General features: G+C 44.3%; 1 protein-coding gene across 21 annotated transcripts in view; it reads left to right on the top strand.

The window, feature by feature from the left end:
• KALRN (kalirin RhoGEF kinase) overlaps window positions 1–23,404 on the top strand; it is a 661,253-nt gene that overhangs the window by 340,271 nt on the left and 297,578 nt on the right. For 17 of the 21 annotated variants that reach the window (XM_041763054.1, XM_041763093.1, XM_041763035.1 and 14 more), the window contains exons 11-13: window positions 82–273; window positions 9,811–10,019; window positions 13,256–13,430. In XM_041763054.1, coding sequence (XP_041618988.1) covers window positions 82–273; window positions 9,811–10,019; window positions 13,256–13,430 — 576 coding nt within the window. The remainder of the gene's footprint in view (window positions 1–81; window positions 274–9,810; window positions 10,020–13,255; window positions 13,431–23,404) is intronic. The other 4 variants (XM_041763076.1, XM_041763066.1, XM_041763166.1 and 1 more) reach the window with 1 other exon arrangement.

Raw genomic sequence — 23,404 nt, 5'->3', positions numbered from 1 at the left:
GCACGGGGAGCCGGGGGCAGCCGGGGGGCCGGGGGGCTAGGGGGCTGCTCGCTGACTCTCCCTCACTGTTGCTGCTGCCAGAACACCTACACCAACGCGGACAAGCTGCTGGAGGCCGCCGAGCAGCTGGCCCAGACTGGGGAGTGTGACCCCGAGGAGATCTACAAGGCGGCGCGGCACCTGGAGGTGCGCATCCAGGACTTCGTGCGCCGGGTGGAGCAGCGGAAGCTTCTCCTGGACATGTCGGTCTCCTTCCACACGCACACCAAAGAGGTGAGGCGGGGAGGGGGGACGCAGGGCTGGCAGGTGTCGGGTCAGTTCCCCAGCAGGGTGGCCCCTGAGCTGGGCCCAGGGCCTGGGTGGGCATGGGCCCTCCAGCTGTGATGTACCGACCACCTGCCCCTGATAATCCCTATTTAGGTCTGGACCCAAATGGAACAAAATTTCCTTCTCATCTCCAGTGGGGAGGGGTCCACCGAGGCAGGGAGTTCAGGGAGTGTGCAGCTAGCGAGCTTTGGGGCTCCCTGGGCAACAGGCAGTGGGACGTTGCGGGCTCCCACCCCACAGCCACCCTCTCTGGGTTGCTGTTCCCCCGTCAGAAATCAGTCCCGCGGAACTTTGATCATCCTTGCTACCAGCGAGGGGCATCCAGAGTTTGCAAATGTGTTCTATGTTTTTCTTTTATCTTTTTAAAACAGAGGATTAAATCTGCTTAATGAGGTCTGCCAGAGGGTGATGTTAAAGCGGGCTGGTTCTCAACTTGCCCGATTGGGGGGTGGCAGCCAGTGAAGGAAGGGGGACAGAGGAACCCCTCATGCAGGAGGAAGCCATCTGGGCTTGAATCTGGCCCCGAATCCTTTGCCAAGTGGAGATGGGAGAGGGGAGGATGGATTGTGTTACACTGTCGGCAGGCAGGGCCGGGGGCTCATGGAGAGGAGGGGGTTGCGGACCGGCAGTGGCTTTTCATTTCTGATTAACATGGGACACTCTGAAACTGAGTAAGTGGCCAGCAAGGAGGCACATTTAGCATCCTCTGTAATAACACCCTTGGCAGATGAACTCATTAGGTGTATGCATGCTTGTGTTCCCCCAGGAATTCATTTTAATGGAGTATTAATTAAAGTTTGATTGCTTCTCAGGAAAAAAAAAATTTAACCCTACTTAATTAAGTTGATTTTTGATATTTGAAATGCATTAAGAAGCCTGGTTGTTACTCCTTCACAGGCTTTTCTGACACTTGGTGGGAATGAATACAAATCATTGTAGTGCCTATCAGAGAAAAACATGAAAAGATAATGTTTTCTAAACTGAGATTCCCCAGGCAGATGAAGGGCTGGCGAGCTCCCTGACGATGGCTGTGCTTCCTCTCTGTGGGACCCACAGCCACTCTCTGATGAGTGTCTGTAAAGCAAGGGGATTAGCTTTAATCCAGGTTTTCCTGCCTGGTTGTCTGCTTGCTTGTGGCTCACCCGATTCTTAATAATGGTTTTGGAAACCAAAGGCATGCGTATTCTCTTTTAATTATGAGCCTGTGGGTGATGGAATGGAGCATGAATGAATGGGAGTCATATTCCCCGTGAGGGCTGTGGGGGTGCTAGCTGCCCGGGGAGGTGGTGGATGAGGGCAGTTTCACTCCATCTCCCATGTTCTGTGCATGGAGCTGAAAGGCTGGGGTTCTAGTCCACATTCTGCAGCTAAGGAACCAGGGGACCTTGTGCCGATCGCCATGGCCCTGACCCTGGGTTGCCTCATCTATAAAACTCTTTAGTTGGATTCGGTGGTCCTGAGGCCCTTCGTAGTTCTAATGTTCAAGATTCCTTTCTGTTTCTTCTCCCCTTCTTTAGTTGATGTTGATAATAGTAAGTAATAGTAATTAAGTCTGGAGTGATACAAGTGACTTACCTGACCTGAGATGTGGTTCACTGTAAGCACTCAACATCGAGGAGGCAGTATTTTTTTTTTAAACAGGGTACCTACTACTTGCCAGATACATGGAATCCTCATGATGATCTTATGATCTAGATTTTCTTAAACATGTTTTCAGATGGGGACACTGAGGCTCACAAAAGAGTCTGTCTACGTTATGGAGCTTCTCATCCAGCAGAGATTTCTACCTGTCTTCCTGAAGGTTGTTCCCGCTTGCCTCAGCTCTTCCATGCTCTCTCCTCCTATTCTCCTCTTTTTTTTTTTTTTAAGATTTTATTTATTTATTTATTTATTTATTTATTTATTTATGAGAGACACAGAGAGAGAGAGAGAGAGGCAGAGACAAGGCAGAGGGAGGAAAGGCAGGCTCCATGCAGGGAGCCCGATGTGGGACTCCATCCCGGGTCTCCAGGATCACGTCCTGGGATGAAGGTGGTGCTAAACCGCTGAGCCACCCAGGCTGCCCTCCTATTCTCCTCTTGCATCTCCTCCTCTCCTCTGCTTTTCTTCCCTCTCCTACTCTTCCTTTTCCTCTTTACATTTTCAGCCATCAAAGCAGGACCTTGATGGGGAGGGTCGATCTTAGCAGAGAAATGTGAAGTGTGGCCAGGTTGTGGGTATGGGAAACAGATGCTCATAAATACTGCCATAGATCCTTCCTGGCTACTTATGGCTAATTTCTTCCTCCTCCTCCTCCTTCTTTTTTTTTTTTTTTTTTTTTTTTTTTTAAGTAAGCTCCATGCTCAGTGTGAAGCCCATCAGGGGCTTGAACTCATGACCCTGAGATCAAGACTTGAGCTTAAAAAAATAAAAAATAAAAAATAAAAAAGACCTGAGCTTAGATCAAGAGTCGGACACTTAACTGACTGAGCCACCCAGCCTCCCCTCCTCTTTCCTTTTCTTTCTTCCTATCTGCATACAATCATTTGCTGAGCTTTTGCACTAGTGTCACCATGTAATAGAATGTTGTTGTGGGATATGATTTTGAAGGAATTAGATAGAGCCTCCCGTACAGGAGATTTCTGAGCAGGAACTCAACAGCCATCTTCATAAATGATTTAACCGTGACTTCCCAGGACTCCCCAAGCTGAAGTTCATAATTTTACTTTTCCCCACTTCCTACATCAAAAGGTTTACTCTAATTAGGACCAGAGAGGAAGCAGGAGGAGGATATGAAAAAGATACTCTCCAGGCCCATTTCTTCTGCAGATTGAAGAGTCCGTTTAATCCTTTTGGCCCTGCTTCCTGAATTCTTGGTGACCATGGGAGTCTGGAAGATTAATACCTTCTAACCATTTTATTGCAGTGCTCTTCATAATTTGAATAATTAGAAACTATCTAAATATTCCACGCTGAGTGATTCATTAAACAAATCAGAGTGCATCTAGCTAGTGAAATATTATATGGTCATTATAAATCACATTGTGAAAAGATCATTAATAGCATGAGAAAGGGCTTGGGGTATAATACAGGAGACACTGCACGTCCAGCGTGACCACAATTTTGATATACACATAGAATAAAGATTAGGAAGGAAGTATACAAAGAAGTTAAATGTCATGAGTGACTTAATTTTCTTTTGCGTTCTTTTGTTTTATGACTTTCCTTCGGTGCCATGTTTGATTGAAAATAACAATCCCAATAACGTTATTTTACAAAAATAAAATTTGTCATCTCTACTTGGAGAGAAGAGCTACACTATAAAGAGGTGAAAAAAACATGTGCCTGGGACCTTTGTAGGCTTACAGAGCCTCAGCTATTAGTATCTATTGTGCTGAGCTTTCAAATAGCTTCTTTTTGCCTGGGGACAGGAGGGCAGCTGGCATTTTGCTGGTCTGGAGGGTTAGGGAGGATGTAGGCAGAAGAATTTACCCAAGTCCTCATTTGTTTTGTCCAAGGAGAAGGCATTTGTAGCAAGTGTCATCTGCTCTGCAGAGACTGTCCAGACAGAATTTTCTTTCCTTGCTGCGTTTCCATGGAAATGCTGCAATTGCTGGGCTTTCAAAATATTCATTTTTAGGTATTTTTGTAGTAATAATATGAGAATCAAGTTAACTAAAGAATGTGGCCAAGGGGCCGCTGGGTGGCTCAGCGGTTGAGCACCTGCCTTTGGCTCAGGTTGTGATCTCGGGGTCCTGGGATCGAGTCCCACATCAGGCTCCCCGCAGGGAGCCTGCTTCTCCCTCTGCCTGTGTCTCTGCCTCTCTCTCTCTCTCTCTGTATGTCTCTCATGAATTGATATACAAAATCTTAAAAAAAAAAAAAAAAAGGAGATGGAGTATGGCCAACATAATCAACCTTAACTCTTTATTACACAGCTTCACTAGATGCCCATTTCGATTTGTTTCTAAACCTGTGAAATCATTCTTCCATGCTATTTTCTGTTCAGTCGTGCACCACACACGCGCGCACACACACACACACACATACCCCACAAACACCTCAGACACTCACATGTACACACATTCCTGTACCCATCCACTGTAGAACCGAAACTAAAAAAAAAAAAAAAATCAGTCTTCTAAAGGGATGATGCTCTCAAGAGCAAGACTGCTTTATCCTCTATTTCAATTGCCAAACTGTCATGGTGTTTATTTAAGAAATAAAAGCTGGTAGTCGATGCCAAAGAAAAACGATCTCTTCAGAATGAGGGAAGGGCGGTTCACCCTGTGGAACCAGTGTCTGTTAGACGTCTTAGGGCAGTCAGTTGTAGCCGATCAGGAGGTGAAGGCTATAGTGTAAAATACCTCTTTCCATAACCACTCATCCATAAGCCTTATTATTTCTGCAAACCTCCTAGTGTCTCCCTTTCTGCCTTTTTTCCGTTGCCTCTTTCTCAGGCTGCTTCACTCTGCAGGCAGGATGGGCTCCGTGGGCTGGCCCCTCCTGAGCTCACTGGTTCACTATTAGGACTAATTTTGTGGAGTGCATTCAAAGGCTCCTTTGACTCTACTCCTGCTAAGGTTCTAGAACTTCTCGAATTAGGTCCATTGTTTGGATGTAAGTATTTGGGGCCACAACCACGTGTGTTCTCTGCAAGGAAGAACATGTAAAACCAGCAAAGTGTGTATATCGACACAGACCAAGTAACCACGGCCAACCAAAGAGCAGACCCCTGAAGGAATGGGTCAGAGGACAGGTGTGTTTGACCAAGAGGAGCATCTAGAAGCGAGTGAGACATGAGAGTCATTCTGGGAGTAGTGGATTGATGGGAAAGATGCAGTGCTAACGTGTTAGGATAAAAAGGGATTACCCTACGGGAGAGAAACCAAAATAGAGAATAGTAGGGGAAAAAACAACACCACCAATGACCTCAAATACTCCATGATTTTACTTGGTTTGGGCAGTCATTGCTTGTGGTAGCTTGAGGTGAGAGACCATTCTGACTGGGTCTCACTGGCTGCCTGATAATTAATAAGTTAGTAATAGAAATGGCTTTCCGATGTGGATTCTTTTCAAAGTCCAGACATGCTCTTCAAGGATAAATCAGATGGACACATACACAGAAGGAAACCCATAGGACGTTCAGATAGGAAAATTGCAGCCTAAGAATGGAATATTGATCCTTACTCATAGTTTAGGGATATATATGTCCATTTTATATATGCCTTTATATATGCTTATTCAAAAAATTACATTAGGAGCATGCAATTAAAATGTGCTGCCATTAGGAGGTGACTGTGCACGTGGCCTCATGGGGTTGCACGTGGCTCACGACTCAAGATTTCTAGGTTGTAAATAGTGTCTTAACTTGATATCACAATTATCCTCAAACTGATGTTAAACTTTCTGGACTTTGGAGGCCTCAGTGCCTGAGCTGTACCTGTGTTTCAGTTTAGAGAGCCATTTCTTCTTGACATCAGCCTTTGGAGAGAGACCATAGCAAGTTAGAGCTGAAAGGGATTTTAGAGACAAGCGGGAGAGCCCAGACATACATGTGCATACACACGCACACACTCACCAGTTTAACTAGGAAGTGGTTGAAGTCAAGTAGTTGAGTAGGCAGAGAGGGGAAGAATCAATAATTATTGCCGGGAAGTATCAGTTCCATTCAAGAGCTCCTTTCCTTCTTGTTTGTTTTTGTAGCAGAAGGAAAAATAGAGAAAGACGTCACTAACCCTTTGTCTTTGGTGCTGAAGTCTCCTCCTCCATCTCCAAGCCAAATTCTCTTTAATCACTAGCAATTTTATTTGACATTTTATCCTCTTGTAGGTAGACCAGCGCTTCCTTTCAGGCTGCTAACCACTGGGCTGAGCCGCATCAAGTATTGTCCTTTGTCATTTATCTCTTAGCTGATTTTCCGTAGCAGAAAGTAGGTTTTGACTCTGCCTCAGACAAGAGTTTGTTTATAATATAGTAGAATATGTGAGCAGAAATGTGAGAAAGCAGTTTCAATTCACTAGTCAAACACTATTTTGGGGGAGGACACATTTTTCTAATAATATTGATTTCAGAGGTCAGAGTATATCCTCAGATGTCCCCCTAGTCTTAACCTAGTCCCTTTGTAACACTGACCTCTCATTTTTATCTGGCAATTTCTGCCCCCAATTTCTTTGCCCCGCTGTTTAGCCACATGACCATCAGGAGGAGGGAGTGCCATGAGTCATGGTGAACTTCCTCAGAAAGAGAACTTGAACACAGAAGTGTTCAAGTTTTATTAAAAATAAGGGGATGGGGATGCCTGAGTGGCTCAGTCAGTTAAGTGTCCGATTTTGATCTCAGTTCAGGTCTTGGTCTCACATCCCTCCCATGTTGGGCTCCACAGGGAGCTGAGCGTGAAAAAAAAAGGGGGGAGAAAGAAAAGACCTCTAAGCTATGAAGCCATTACAATAGCTTAAGGATTATACTGAGAACAAAATTATCTTGAGTCAAAGAAAATTCTCAAGATCCCTATACCCTGATCTGTCTCAATGCCTGTCCTCCCGCAAGACATCAAGTTTCTAGAATTTGAAAGAAAGAAAGAAAGAAAGAAAGAAAGAAAGAAAGACAAAAAAAAAAAAAAAAGAAGGACACTTGGGTGGCTCAGTGGTTGAGCATCTGCCTTTTGCTCAGGTCATGATCCTGGGGTCCCGGGATCGAGTCCCACATTGGGCTCCCTGCAGGGATCCTGCTTCTTCCTCTGCCTGTGTCCCTGCCTCTCTCGCTCTCTGTGTCTCTCATGAATAAATAAATAAAATCTTAAAAAAATAAAAAGGACATCAAGTTTCTTTTCCTTCTCTGACACGACTTGTTTGGTGTCCACAGTTTTTATCTCTCTTTTCATATCATTTCCTTTCCTTCCTTTTTTCTTTCTTTCCTTTAGAAATATCTAGACGTGCCTGTCTCTAGGCTTTCCTTAGATATCCTGGCACAAAGCAGCAAAAGCAGCAAAGAGAGGCCCAGCTCAACCTAGCATCCTGAAGGACCAAATCCAGTATTGATCTTTTACCAATTCCAAAATGAAGAAGTACTTCAAACTTTCCCGTTGCCTTCTAGTGGGAACTGGAGGTGACTTGCAGCAAAAGTATCTTTTAAATATAATCTATAGCACTTCCTATATTCCAGGCACTGTTTCTAAATGATACATATAGGTACAGATGTCTTTATAGATCTAATGCACTCATTTGTGTATATCTATACACAGGCATGCACACATGTCTATATATCAACTTATTAGTAATATTTACAACTGTGGGGGTGGACACTATTATCCCCACTTTGCTGATAAGGACAATCGAGGTTTGGAGGGGGTAGGTTATCTGCCCAAGGTTGTCTAGCTGATACATGGTAGAACTTGGGGCTTTGCACTCTTTTTTTTTTTTTTTAGAGAGATTTTATTTATTTATTCATGAGAGACACAGAGACAGAGGCAGAGACACAGGCAGAGGGAGAAGCAGGCTCCCTGTAGGGAGCCCAATGCGGGACTCGATCCCAGGACCCTGGGATCACGCCCTGGGCTGAAGGTAGATGCTCAACCACTGAGCCACCCAGGCATCCCTAGGGCTTTACACCATCAACCGCTATGCTATATTGCCTTTCTTTACAATATTTTTTCGGAGAACCCATTATCTTTTACCGAAAGACTTCAGCACCTGTAGAAGATGGTTTTGCTCTCTAGGCAAAATGGCAGCCAGAAAGTGTGAAATAACATGAAGCACCAGTGACCAATATATCCTGAGCTTCCTGATTTCAAACTGATTTAAAATAAATACATTCATACATGTAGGAATATGTTTCCCAGCTTCTATGGTCTGGAAAGCTTGTTTTGTGTTTTTACAACCAAAGAAAGGTTTTTTGTAAAGGAAATAAACTGAATTACAACCAGATTATAAGCTGCCAAATGACAGGAACACTGAGTAACAATATTCTGTGTTCCTTATGGCAATCCCCACAATGCCATTGGCCTATTAATAATGCTGCATGTTTACTTAATGCATTAATAGTAAGTAATTTAATTTCCATAATCTTTGATGAGCAGAACAGATCCTATATTCATTTTGTAGATTAGAAAACTGAGGCTCAGAGAGTTTCTCACCTGTCCGAGAAGGACATTGTTTATACCTTGTTCCATGCTGCCCCTAGGGCTTGTTAATCTTGTTAACTCAACCTCTCCTGCCACATCTGGAGCCTCTCCTACCCAAAGAACAAAGAATAACTTGTCTGAAATTTGAAGGCTATTTTTGTCTCTCTTTATTGTTTCTTTTCTTATCCCTAATTATAAAGGCCACACCCTGATTTATTTGCCATACTGAGAACAAACTAGATGAAATACTATGCTTCAGGTGGTTATCTGTCCATGCTTTTAACATGGAAGACCTACAGAAATGTTAGAACCGGAGGGTAATTAACCATTTTATTTAATGCTTTCTTTCCTCAACCTAGTTTACACATGAAGTCATGGAGAGCCAAGGGTGGAGTGATTTACTCAAAGACACCATGAGTTCTGAAAAAGAATAAGGGCCAAAATCCACATCTGATTCTATCACTTTTCTGTGCATACTGGGCTGTTGGTTGGTTGGTTGGTTTTTCCTGGTAGACCCCTGAGCTCATCTCTCTGGCTAGCCAGGTGAAGATTCCTTATTTCTAAGCAAGCATCAAACTCATCATTTCCCTCCATCATTTTATGAGCAGGAGTATTACAAGCAGAGCCCTGTGGCAGGCCACTGGAGATCTAGTTTCAGTAGAAGAAGAGCTTTCATTACATGAGTTTTCGGTAATTCAGTCTAGCTCCTCATCATTTTCGGTGCTTATTCTGTTCAAAACATTATACTTACCTCTTTTAAAGTTGCCTGACCAGTAATATCACCCTGACTGCATTTCCGTGTCTTGAGTACCATGGGGAAATGGCTCATGCTTATATTGAAATTAAGGTAAGCTGCATTTTTAGCATCCAACCTTCTAACCCACCTAGCACCCTGAAAAGAGCAACATAATTTAGCATAGCCCCTATTTTTAAAATTAATCTTCCTTTGGTCCATATTGAACATCACATTCTTCTTCGCATGTTTCCAAAATCATGATAACATTTCTAGGAATCAACATCTAGTGGCCTGGAGTGTGCAGAGCCCTCGTTTCCGAAAGATGAAATAATCTATGTCCCTCATCAGTCCTCTGTTCCCTCTAGTCCCTCACAGATGAGAGACCTCTCTCCCTGCTCTATGATTGCAAGTTTCCCTGAACCACGGGGAAGTTAAGCCAGGGGTGGTTCTCACCCTTTGGGAGTGGAGACATTAATGGAGTCAACGTAGCAGAGATGAGTCATGAGTATAAATTTAGGTGTGCTGATGAGAAGGACTGACTGGCTTGAGGGTAGGTTGGATGACCCCTGTCTGACTCTCTTGCCCTTGCCCCAGCCCTGACCTCTCCTGTCTGCCCTGAGTGGGGTCTCTGCTCTCTCCCTGACAGTTGTGGACATGGATGGAAGACCTTCAGAAGGAGATGCTGGAGGACGTTTGTGCAGACTCAGTGGATGCGGTCCAGGAACTGATCAAGCAGTTCCAGCAGCAGCAGACCGCCACTCTGGATGCCACGCTCAATGTCATCAAGGAAGGCGAAGACCTTATCCAGCAGCTCAGGTCAGCGCCTCCCTCCCTGGGGGAGCCCAGCGAGGCCAGGTCAGCATGGGCAGTGCTTTCCAGTGAGAAATGCCCTCGACTAGATGTGAGATAAGTCATGTCCCAGTCTTGGCTCAGCCACAGCCGGCTTTGTGGTCTTGTGTGAGCTTCAGTTTCTCCATCTGTCAGATACAGAAATGCCTGTGTCATACCCAACTTGAGTTTAGAATGAAACAGTACATGGAAGAGCTCTGATGTTTCAAAGAACTAGTTATTATTTGTGATGTTATTCAGCAATCAGTAAGTACCAGAAACACAGAAATTAGCAACATTCAACAGAAAATAAATAACACCTTAATTCAGAATTATGGCGTATTGGGTTACGTGGAGAAATAACCATCATGGGGCATAGTGTTATTTGGCTTCTGATCTCAGGCTGAACCCTAGACGCTGGTGCCCCAGTTGGCAAAATGGTTGGCTCTGGCCCCATGGGGATATAGAGAATGGGTTTCGTTGTCCTACTCTGCCCTCCATCACCCACATGTGACCTTTCCACCATCCCTTGCTGCCCAGAAAATACAACTCCTTCTGTATCAACCTAAACAGACACCACTACGAAGGAAAATCCTGTCGAAAACCTTATATTCGTTTAGAATCCTCCACACCATTGCCCCTCCTTTCTGCTGGCATCAATATCCAGTTTCCTGTCCCTGTCAAGGGCTCTGGCTCCTCAGATAAAATGTCACGAGGCCTTGAGCAAGCCCGCAGCACCACCCCCCATGCCCAGGTGCTGCATAAATAGGACTCGGTGGCACTAATGGTGTCTGCCCGCAGGGACTTGTTCCTGACCCTGAAATCACGAGTGCTGGGACAGAAATGATCTCATCAGCAAGTCCCAGGCCAGCCCTGGGGCCTGAGGGAATCACCTCAACTGGACAGGGTTGTTGTCACCCCCTCCCAGTACCTTTGTCCCATTAGACAAGCTAGGAGGGTTACCATAGTTACCGCAGGACATTAACCATGTCGATTGCAGACGACACAGGAGATGTGGCGGGTCCTCCTGTCGCCTCTGAACAAGACAGCCTCTTCCCCCCCCCCCCCCCACGTCCCCAGCTCAGCATGACCGTCTGCCTGCCTAGGGACCCTCCTGTTCTTGGCTCCCTCAAAAAGTTCCAGATAGCAGGCAGTCCGTCCGCTCTCTGGGCCTCCGCTGCCTCCTCTGCGTGACTAAGGGGCAGCTCCAGGAGCCCCGTCAGCCCCAGAATTTGCTATGGTTTCGTGTTTTCTGTCCAACTGCTGTTTATAAGCTTGGCGGGTTTCATTCTGCGTGGGCTGGGTCTGCGGGGATGACACCTGCGCCCGCCGCCAGCCTTGCGTGATGCCGAAGGCCTGAAGGTTACCCTGTGAGGCGACGGCCGCGACAGCCTGATCCTGTTCTAAGGCCGAATTCCAGGGGTCTCCGAGGGAAGCCTGGCTGTGTGCCCCCCCCAGCCCCCGGCCTGCCTCTAGCCAGGGCTCCCCTCCCCGATCCCAAGACAGGTCAGAGGAAAGGAAGTGAACGGGGCCCAGCGGGAAAGGGCAGCCGGCTCACGCACACCGAGCACGCAGACCTCGGTCTCTGTGGCCCTTCTGGCGCTCATCACCAAAGCACCTCAGGTGGCTTTTGCAACATCTCTGTGACTCCTAGTGAGTGTGACACTGACAAAATGGTCAGAAGTCATTCTCTTCCTCCTGGAAGCTGCGAGATGGAAAACAGACGGAGAGGAACGGTCCGAAAGAACGAGCATATCCTCCGACCGCGGAGTCCTCAGCAAAGGCATAAGCAGATGATCAAGTTCAGGCCTCATAGTCTTTTCACGACTGGGGGATCTGTGCGATGCTGGGGGTTTGTGCCCCCAAGAGGCCAGAGTAGAGGGTGGAATTGGAAGCTCTCAGAGTGACAGAAGGACAGGCCCCTGACCACTGGCCTTCTGCCCCCTTCGGAAACAGCGTGAGCTCAGATACTGCTGCTCCTGAGACACACACAGGCCAGTAGGACTGGTGGTCAGAAAGCCTGCTGCTGATTGTGCCCCTGTCTTCGGACTTCTTACATTGCATAAGACACCAAATGCCACAAGATCATGAATGTGCCCGTTTATATCAAGCTTTAGGGCCCTAGAGACTCTTAACTTCTAAACACCTGTAATTGTCCTGTTATGATGATCCCTTTGGAGGTCTCCCCACCCCTTACTTCTCTGAGTAGCTCAGTAGGTTTCCTTTGGGTTCCCTTCTGTGACATGCCACCTCCCCCTGCCACTCTCATGTAGACCCTCCTGCTCAGAAAGTGCACATCTCCCACCTGCTTGGCTGGGTTCATCCTTTTCTTTTAAAGCCCAAATCAGAACTCATCCTCTTAGCAACCTCACGGCTGTCCCAGCTTCCTGCGCGCCTACCCTCTACTCTCCCCAGCTGGACCCGTGTCCCAGTCAGCACTCGACACTCCTTATGTCCTTTCAGGATTAACAGCCATTCATGCAGCATGTTTCTGGTCCCAGGGCATATTCACATGCACTGTCTTACTTGACAGCGAAGCACAAAGTGAGCAGAACAAGGGTTATTAAGTCCACTCTGCAGGAGGCAGTTGGGGCTCCAGGAGATGATGTCCCAAGGCCACAAGCCCCCGTGTGTCAGCGCGGGGACTTAATCTAGGCTTGCAGCCTCTAGATCCCGTGCCTTCCTAACTACCGCTTGGAGCCTGTGCAATGACACAAGCCCATGATTTTGGCAGAGCATTATAAAGTGGGTGAATAATTCTGGTAGCCATGATCTCTTTTTATTTAACAACAATCCAGTGAGGTAGAACTAGGAAGGGTGATGTTTTTTTTCATATGCCTTTAGTTTGTCTGCTCTTACACATTGTGGTCAGTGTGTCTACTCTCATGCATGCGCACGTGTGTGTATTCAAGCTGTGCACAGTAGGCTACATGTATGTGTGGAACCAGTCCATTTCCCTAATATGTTCTACGTAGAGCCCTTTCCGTACGTTCCTTTGTCCGATCCCCTTCACGATTCTGTCTGAGGAGTGGGAGAGCAGCTCGCCTCGGAGCTACAGCGCTGTGAACCTCAAAGAAGACATGAGTATTGTTGGTTCACCTACTAAAGAGATAGCCCCAGGGTCATAGTAGGCGTTGATAAATGTCTTCAATGACCCAGGTGGTGATTCACACCCACCTTACACACATGAGGAAGGCCCCCTGCCCCTATATCACTTTTAACATGGCAAGGCCTCTCCCTTTGCCCCCCCTACTCTGCCACAGGGACTCGGCTGTGTCCAACAACAAGACACCCCACAGCAGCTCCATCAGCCACATCGAGTCGGTCCTGCAGCAGCTGGATGATGCCCAGGTGCAGATGGAGGAGCTGTTCCACGAGCGGAAGATCAAGCTGGACATCTTCCTGCAGCTGCGCATCTTCGAGCAGTATACCATTGAGGTAGAGGTGGGGGAGGGGCCTGGGAAAGGAGCGGGAAGGGAGTCATGGAGAATTCTGGAGGCGCTGCATACCGGCCTGCTTCCTGGTCCAGGGCACTGTTTCAGGGGCTGGGAAGGGAGCCTCGGGCAGTACCCTAAGGGAAAAGTGTACAAGGAGATTGTGCATTAAGGATACATGTCTAGAATCACCAAATTCCCAATTCACATCTTGCCTTTTTCTGTGCCTCCGTCCTTCTCACCTGCTCTGCCAAGCAGAACCTCTCTGTTTCATTTTTCTGTCTGGGAACTACTCCACCGAGAAGGTTTTTGTGGGGATTATTTGGACCCTTGGTACTTTTGTTTCCTGAAAGACCATGGTGTTGGCCATTTGAGTTAGTGATTGGATCCTTTAGCTTCAGGAGTAGGTAGGTGTTAAAATTTGGGGGCCTTCTCAGCTGATGACTGTAGGTCAGGGGCCAGATGAAGCCACAGAGCAGTCAGGAAGTCAGGAGCCACGGGGAGAAAGGCCTTTTCTTCAGTTTGCTTTGTGCTCGCTAAGAAAGTAAGGCTGTGTTGATGCCATCTTGGTTCATCTCATAGATTTCCCAGTTCCTTCTGGAAAGGTCGGAATCAGATGTTCTGGTATATTTATATCCCCTTTGTGATGCCTATTAATAATGTGTGCTCCACATAATATCCACCTTTTATTATTTCTTGCTTTGAAACAGTAACTGAAGCCAGGCCGGTAGGGTTCCTGGGGTGTGAAGAGTATCCAACACCCAAAGCCACTTTGTCCTTTTCAGGGATGGGAAAGGGTTAAAGGAAAGTGGTACTATCTTCCCTTTGCTCCCTGCTGGTGTGGTATGAGGGAAAGCTCTCTCCACCCATCATTTTTTTTAACTTTTTTTTTTTTTTGCATTCCAACCAGCTCCTCACAGTTGGGGCTTCTGGGTGTCTGGGAATGATCTTCCTAACAATATCTGTGGAAACTTCGTGAAACTGGTTTGGAAGGAAATTGCTTTTTTTTTTTTTTTTTTTAAATGTTGAAATTCTGATATCCTAATCCCAGTCCCAGGCGGGACCAGAGAACTGTCCTGGCAAGATACTCTTTTCTTCAATTCTGTGACCAACAATGTTTATATTGAGAATCATAAATATTCAAGAAAAACAGTCCTAAAGCAATCCTTCCCATCTCTTACTGTCTTACGATCTTTCTCTTCTTAAAACCACACCTCTACCTTTGCCTCCCTGGAAGCCACTGCAATTTCTTGCTTAAGACTATCTCTTTAAAAGGGGGGCATTCTGGACAGTTTCTAGAACAAAGGAAAGGGTAAGTGTTTAAATCTAGATCTCAATTATCCTTCCAACTTATTCTATGACTTTGGATGAATTAATGTGTCCTTTTTACTTAATTCATTTTGAATCTACACTCAAAAGGATTTCAGGTGGCCAGTAGTATTAAAACATAAGTTGTGGGATGCCTGGCTGGCTCAGTTGGAGGTGCGTGTGAATCTTGATCTCGGGGTCGTGAGTTCAAGCCCCTTGTTGGGCATAGAGATTACTTAAAATGAATGCACTTTAAAAAAAATAAATGTATACTTAAAAAAATATGTTGCAAGAACAATGAAGATACTAGTGGAAAATTAGAGATTTTGATAGGCAGCAGAGTGAATATGGTGAACTTTAAAAAGCTGGGATGACAAAGGTACCAAAGAAAGGGAAGAGGGGGTAGGAGTTGTTAATCTTTGGTAACTGTGGGTGAGCCTCACCGAAATAAACAGAATTACATATGGCGCAGGCCCCAGGCACTCTCACCACCCCTCAGCTCCCCTGGACCTACCAAAGGTGAATTTATCCGTTGGGAAATTATGTCAGAAAGGGTGGTGATTCTGCTGTTGTAGTCTTTTATCTACTCTCCTATAATTCCAGATCCACATCGAAAACTGCGTAAGAGGAAGGAAACAATCTGAGAGTTTGGATGTTTGAGTTTTATTTCATTAGATGGCATGGTTATGAAGTTTGGGTTGCTGGTTTAGTTGCAGAATGTGTCAGATAGCCTCACTGCGCCGTGAACTGCACCCCTGGTGTTAGCTGGAGGGGGTGAGGGCCATCACTAGGGTGTGCTTACCTACAGGGATTCTGGGAAAATCCATTTCCACTCCTGAAAAATGATCCAGAGCGTATGCCAAAATTATGCTTTAAAACAACAACAAAAAAAACTATAAATCAAATACTTTAAAGCTGGATCCTGGTTAAATGTTGTGCCAGAGGAGCTTGTTATTTCAATTATAGAATTTGAATTCTTCAGCCTTTGTATTGTATAAAAATTTCCTCTCCTCCCCAGCCTCCATACTACACAACAAGTAGGCTGGTTGGTATGTAGCAGAGCGAAAGTGGGGACATCATATGACGGAGATACAAATAGTGATTTGGTTCAGCAGCATCTGGGTTAAGCAGTGACATCCAGGTTTTAGATGGGGTCTTGTTCCCCATGTAGGGTATGGCCCAAAGCTTGGGAAATGCTGCATTTCATCTCAGATCAAAATGGAAATGCTGCCAAACCTATGGAAAAGTTCTGCTTCCACTCAGATTGTCAGAAGTTATTTTTGAGTGTGAGGAGATTATTTCAAATACCAGCTAGCGTTTCCCTGTGGGGAGATGATGAGCAAACATCTAGAGAAGAGTCCGAATGTGAAACTGAGGGCGGCTTCTGTAGTGAGGGACATGTCAGAGCTGACATTAGCCAGGGCAGGGGCTGTCACTGCAGGACCCTCAGCTATGGTGCCCTGCCCTCGAGGAAGGCATCTGATGGACATACTCGGAATTCCTGGGGATTACTGAAAACCAGAGCAGTCCTGCACCCCTGACATCTGGGAATCTGAGCATGACTCCTTAACCATGTCACCGATGGCTGAGATGAGCTAATTAATTTAAAAATTATGATAGTACAGGAGTTGCTGAGCCAATTTCCTTTTCCTCAATAAGAATGGTGTGTATGGCGCCCACGGTAGAGCCTGGGGAGAGGTCATAGGACGCCCCCACCAAGAGTGAAACTTATCCCAAATGTAATAGGCAAATGCTCAAAAGCCAGGACCACAGCTGCATTCCTGCCATGGGAGCTAGACATTCCTCCAGGGAGGCTAGACACGGCGGCCCATGGTGGAACATGGTGTTCCGTAAAGTTATTCCTGTAGGTTCAGCTTCCCTTGTGAAAGACATTTTATATGAAATGTTGATGATAGCAGAGACATTTCACCAAATGTGAACAATGTTTATGTTGTGGTGGTGAAGAATATGGGTGATATTTTCTTGGGTTTGAAGCTTCCATGCATTTCAGAGTTTTCTACAATTAATTAAAATGATCAGAGAGAAATTTTTTAAAAAATGTTTTTAGAAGCAAGAACAGGCCAGCAGGCTCTAAACTCTTTTGATCGTGCGCTCTCTTAATAAAATATTCTTGAACTTGCAACTCCCTATCTTTGCATATATTAGTTTCTAAATGGTACACATGTTCTACTATCATTGGCTAATACTCTCAGAACTCAGGGTGCCCTTAGGGTGAAATTTAGCTTTTTCATCAGAAGTTGTGTTTTCATATTTCAGATTGCCTCCTTGATCACTCTTAATTATTTTTTTGGCCTGGCTTCTTGACAGATCTGATTAGGTTATCATTGTTTCTTTACCCCACAAGGCGGCTGACAGAGAGTTCAAAGTTCTCTTGTGCTTTCATGCAAATCATTATCCTCAAACTGCAGTTTCTTTGCAAGAAACTTGATAAGCCATGTGTCTTTCTGTGAAGATTAGTTAAAAGTAGATAATAGATAAGCCTTTTTAACTGGGTGCATGAAAAGAGCAATAATTTGAAATAGGCTGAGAGCACCCGAACAAATGAGCCACATCAGCTCCTCTGTGCACTCCTGCTCTCCTGGAGGAGCCCTCTCTCACCTCACCACCAGCCAGGGGTTACAGCGAGATTCTGGTATCAGTCTGTTGGTGAAGTCTAGGGAAACTTTGCATCTTTTTTAGTCATTTAATCAAATATGTGTGCATATAACATATATGCACATACATATGCATACTTATGCAGTGAGAATTTTTGTGTTTTCCATGGATAATCTGAGGCATCCCCTGGGGTGGGCATAATCACAGTGTATGGTACTAGAAACGACACAAAGAAAGATACTCTAAATAGGAGACTTTATGAAGAATGGGCCACACTTATGATCTTTCTTAAAATCTCTAGGATCTTTCTTAGAAGCTCCGACTCTACAACCACAATCAAAGTTTTGTTCAATGTACCTGAAAATTAATCTGTAATTAACTTGAGTAAGGAATGGAACAGCCAGCTGTAAATCTGTGGGGTTTGCATTTAGGGCAAGTTGTGGCTAGGCGGAGGCTGGGGGAAAAATAGCCTTTGAGGAGGAAAGTTCTTCCTTGAGAAGAGACAGTTGATTACAATTTACCGGTGATCTCAAACCTTTAGGCAGAGGCATCCGGTGTCTTGTATTTGAAAGACATTGCCTTTGACCGGAGAGAAATCCAACTCAGTAAACATTTAGTGAGCACCTAATATGAGTCAAAAACTATGTTGGGCATTGAGGATACAAACAGTCCTTGCCCTTCAGGGGCTCGCTAGGGAGAAACAGAGGAACAGAATCATCATACAATGTGATAATTCGGTGACACAGAGAGAGACTCGTGGCGGGGTGAGAACACTGAGGCAGGAGAAGTTATCAGGCTGCCCATGGAAAGTTCCTTGATGAGCTTTTACTGGAAGACAGGTAGCCAGGATTTGGCATATTCCGGGGATGCTATCTAGTCTCTCTGCTGGGGTATCTCCAAAGTCTAGAAAGTGGGGATTTGGGGGAATGGGGCCAGAAAAAGGAGCTCAGGATTTTATCAATGTGTCGAACCGGAATCTTCTCCCCTTTTGCCCTTCGGTCCTAGTTCTGCTCTGTGGAAAAACAGAAAAATCTGCTCCCTCTTTAATTTGGCAACCTTCAAAATATTTAAAAGTGATTATTATAGGCTTTTTTTCCCCTTTATCTGGAAAATGTTGAGATTACATAGTTATTCCTACAATCCTTTTGACTCTAAAAATTTGATGACCATCTCTCTTCGTCATCAGCCCTTCTCTGTGGCCCATGTCCCAAATTTATCCATGGCTTTCTGGATATGACATGGTCTCCAGACACCTCGTTCTCCTGCTTGCTGCCCACTGAAGGCAAGTTAGCCAGGCCTTCCTACACACACCTGGGTGCAGTGTGTTCAAGGTGCTGGCACTCTCTCGGAGGAGCCAGGAGATAGGAGCCTTTTCCGTGACATTATCGCCTGCCTTGTCTAGGCTTGTGCTCCCTTAAAACCCGCTGGTTGTTTGTTCAAAGTCCTTCCAATATACTGACTTAAAAAAAAAAAAAACTTAAATAGAAACTTTTGTGCATTTTCCCTCTCAAACTGTACTTTTTCTCTTCTTGGCCCAGTTCTTTGGCCTATTACGGTAAATTTATTATTGCTTCAATATTGTAGCTATTTGAAATATTGGCCAGACCAGACAGGGCCCTGTGATGCTTCACTGGAAGTTTTCCTCTGGTGACGCAGGGCCATCAGCCTGCACAGTCATCGTACTGCCTGGGGATCATCTAAGGACCACGTCATCTAGTCCACTTTCATAACTTCTTCTTCTATAGATACAGCGTCAGACTCTGCAAAGCGATGCTGTGCTCCACGTTTGCAACACGCCTCAAATCCACCAACATAGAAACTGTAACAAGAAAGAAAATGAGATCTATTTGGGATCACTCTTTGTGGATTGCTCCTAGGGATCACTGTAGCATTCTCTAAATATGCCCTAGTTCCTTTGAGAAGGAAAAGCAGAATGAATCCTACAAAGCAAGCCAAAGTCTACACAAAATATTAATTTGATTGTCTCTTCCAGACTTCTGCCAAATTGATTTCAGGATCATGTTGGGGGGTGAGGGCAGTGGTTCTGCTACCATCTTCCTTCTTAAAAAACAAAACAAAACAAAAGTGGTTATTCACACAGCTTTCCCATTCTGGCAAGTCACCTGTTTTGGGTAATTATCAAAGATCTCTGATGGAAACTTTCAGAATACTCTGTAATGGGGTGTGTCTGGTGCTGTGAACCTAAACTCAAGTTACATTATCAAGGTACAAATGCTCTATGCTTCTTATTTCTGGTGAGGATGCCAGTTCAGTAGAAGGAAGCTCCAGGACTAGGTATTTAGGTATTTAGCAGAGGAGGAAAAACACTGACACTCAAGCCCTGATATGTACTAGAATGAGGGGACAATATATATTGCAGGAGCTCTTCAACAAAGGGGAGATCTTTTGAAAACATAATAGATTCCAACAGGTCTCAAACTCATTAAGAGGCCGAGATATGGACAGAAGAACCACTGAGGATCCAATCAAGACCCCTTCAAGATTATATCAAATATTTCTGTTTTTTTATTTTATTTAATTTTTTTAAATAATAAATTTATTTTTTATTGGTGTTCAATTTGCCAACATACAGAATAACACCCAGTGCTCCTCCCGTCAAGTGCCCCCTTCAGTGCCTGTCACCCATTCACCCCCACCCTCTGCCCTCCTCCCCTTCCACCACCCCTAGTTCGTTAGTTCGTTTCCCCGAGTTAGGAGTCTTTATGTTCTGTCTCCCTTTCTGATATTTCCTACCCATTTCTTCTCCCTTCCCTTCTGTTCCCTTTCACTATTATTTATATTCCCCAAATGAATGCGAACATATGTTTGTCCTTCTCCGATTGACCTATTTCACTCAGCATAATACCCTCCAGTTCCATCCACGTTGAAACAAATGGTGGGTATTTGTCATTTCTGTTTTATCATGATGTTAATGAAGAAAAGAACATGAAATTGTTCATAACAATTATTCAATTATACAGATTATCTACTGGAATAGAAATTAGGTAACTGAACATTAGAACTCATCAATTACAGCATGTTGCAATATGCTCTTACATTATTTTGCCAAAAATTAGAAACAGTTGAGTAGATTAATTTATTGCCAAATCCTCCTGCTTTTCTCAAAAGTTCTTGCAATATCACCAAAGGTCTTTATATAGCTACATAAATAAATGTTTTAACTCTTAGACAAGATATTTCTAAAGCAGAAGGAATTGCTATGATACACCTTTAAAATAGCCTATACTAGAATTCACTAATCTCAACATTTTATAAATTGATTATGTAAACAAAAGGAACTCTCAGGAAAGAAAATACTAGACTAGACAAGGAGAATAAATGACTCTGATAATTTGATGAATTTTAGTTTCACGCTGATAACCTGTATCAGTGTACAAACCCATTATAGATAAAATAGCTCTTCCCGTTCAACAAGACTGTCTCTTTAGCTACAATATGTCTTTCCCTATCATCCAGCACTTGTAGGTCAATGGAGAATATTTAGCTTTCACTTTTCTCATCTTAATAAAAATAATGATATCATAAAACAGAGAGATGCTCATTTTGCAATTGACAGCCCATGTATTTCAGAGCATCTCGCCACAGTGAAATGCCTTTGATCCTTCCTTCCCACGATTAGTTGGAATAGGATTGGACCTTAATATACACAGTGTGTATACAAATGATTTCTCTGCAGTATGCAATGCTGCTTGAAAGCATTTTGCCCACAGTAGAACCTCTTTCAAAGTTGGAGTCAGTCCTCTCAAGCCCTGCCACTGCTTTATCATGTCAGTTTATGTCATACACTAAATGCTTTGTTGTCATTTCAACAGTGTTCACAGCATCACTCCTAGGAGTAGTCTCTATCTCAAGAAGCCACCTTCTGTCCTCATCCATAAGAAGCATCTCCTCATCCATTCAAGTTTTATCATGTGATTGCAGCAATCTAGTTACATCTTCAGACTCCACTTCTATTTCTAGTTCTCTTGCTGTTTTCCCAACATCTTCACTTACTTCCTCCCTTGGAGTCTTGGACCCTCAAAGTCATCCATGAGAGTTGGAATCAACTTTCAACCAAACTCCTAATAATGCTGTTATTTTGACCTCTTCCCCTGAATCATGTGAATGTTATTAATGGCACCTAGAGCGGTGAATCCTTTCCAGAAAGTTCTTGATATATTTTGTCCAGATCCATCAGAGGAATCACTATCTGTGGCAGCTACAGCCCTACAAAATGTATTTGTTAAATAATAAGACTTCAAAGTTGAAAGTACTTCTTGATCTATGGGCTGCAGAATGGATGTTGTGTTAGTAGGCATGAAAACAACATTAATCTCAACATATGTCTCCATCAGAGCTCTTGGATGACTAGATGCGTTGTCAGTGAGCAGTGGTATATTAAAAGAAATATTTTTTTCTGAACAGTAGGTCTCAACAGGGGGCTTAGAATATTTTGTAAACCATGTTGTAAACAGATGTGCTGTCACCCAGGCTTTGTTGCTCGTTTATGGAGCACAGGCAGAGTGATTTAACATAATTCTTAAGGGCCCTGGGGTTTTCAGAACAGTCAGTGAGCACTGGCTTCAGCTCCAGGTCGCCATCTGCATTAGCCCCTAACAAGAGAGTCAGCCTGTCCTTTGAGGCTTTGAAGCCAGACATTGACTTCTCTTTAGCTGCGAAAATCCTAGATGCCATCTTCTTTCAATAGAAGGCCCTTTTATCTGTATTGAAAATCAGTTGTTTAGTGTAGCCACCTTCTTGAATTATCTGAGCTAGATCTTCTGGACAACTTGCTACAGCTTCTACGTCAGCATCTGCTGCTTCCCTTTGCACAGAGATGTCTTCCTTCCTTAAACCTCATAAACCAACCTCTTCTGGCTTCTAACTTTCCTTGTCATGTTACAGAGATGTCTTCCTTCCTTAAACCTCATAAACCAACCTCTTCTGGCTTCTAACTTTCCTTCTGCAGCTTCCTTACCTCTCCTCAGCCTTCTTAGAATAGAGGAGTTTGAGCCTTGCTCTGGATTAGGCTTTGCCATAAAGGGAATATTGTAGCTGGTTTGACCTTCTGTCCAGACCACTCAGACTTTCTCCATATCAGCAATAAGTCTGTTTTGTTTTCTTATCATTTGAATATTCACTGGAGTAGCACTTTTAATTTCCTTCAAGAACTCTTCTGTTGCATTCACAACTTGGCTGTTTGGTGCCAGAGACCTAGCTTTTGGCCTGTCTCAGTTTTCAACATGCCTCACAAAGCTAATCATTTCTACCTTTTGATTTAAAGTGAGAGGTGTACAGACTCTTCCTCTTACTTGGACACTTAGAGGTCATTGTAGGGTTATTAATTGGCCTCATTTCAATGTTGTTGTGTCTCAGGGAGTAGGGAAGCCCAAGGAAAGGGGGTGAGATGGGCCAGTGACTGGTTGGTGAAGCAGTCAGAACATGCATATTAAGTTTGCCATCTTGCATGGGTGCAGTTCATGGTGCTCTAAAACAATCACCATAGTAACATCAAAGATCACTGATCACAGATCACCACAACAAATATAACAATAATGAAAACATTTATAATGTTATGAGAATTCCCAAAGTGTGACACAGACCTGGAATGAGCAAATGCTGTGGAGAAAATGGGTGCCAACAGCCTTGCTCAACACGGGGTTGCCACAAATTCTCAATTTGTAAAAAAAAAAAAAAAAGCATCTGGGAGGCACAATAAAGCAAAGCTCAATAAAATGAAGTATGCCTGTACAAGGTAAATGCCTTCTTCAACCCCTGACCATCATCTTCATCATGATTACCATCATCTTCAAATGATTTGGAGAAAAGGACTGTGGAGTGAGATTTCCAACTTCACAGGTGATAGTAAAGAACTAAATAGATGGGAATAGACCATGGGAAAAGCAAGGAGAAGTGACAGGTGGGTTTTGATTTGGACAAGTACAAAATAAAACATTGGGAGGAGAGGGGAAGACTCTCAGCAAGTGGGAGGAGCCAGTGAAGAAGTCACCATGAGAATAGAGCCCAAGGCAACTGCTAAGCCAAATCTCTCGG

Source organism: Vulpes lagopus, chromosome 1 (genome assembly GCF_018345385.1).
Source record: "Vulpes lagopus strain Blue_001 chromosome 1, ASM1834538v1, whole genome shotgun sequence".
Lineage (NCBI taxonomy): Eukaryota > Metazoa > Chordata > Mammalia > Carnivora > Canidae > Vulpes > Vulpes lagopus.
This window is presented reverse-complemented; position numbering and strand designations above follow the sequence as displayed.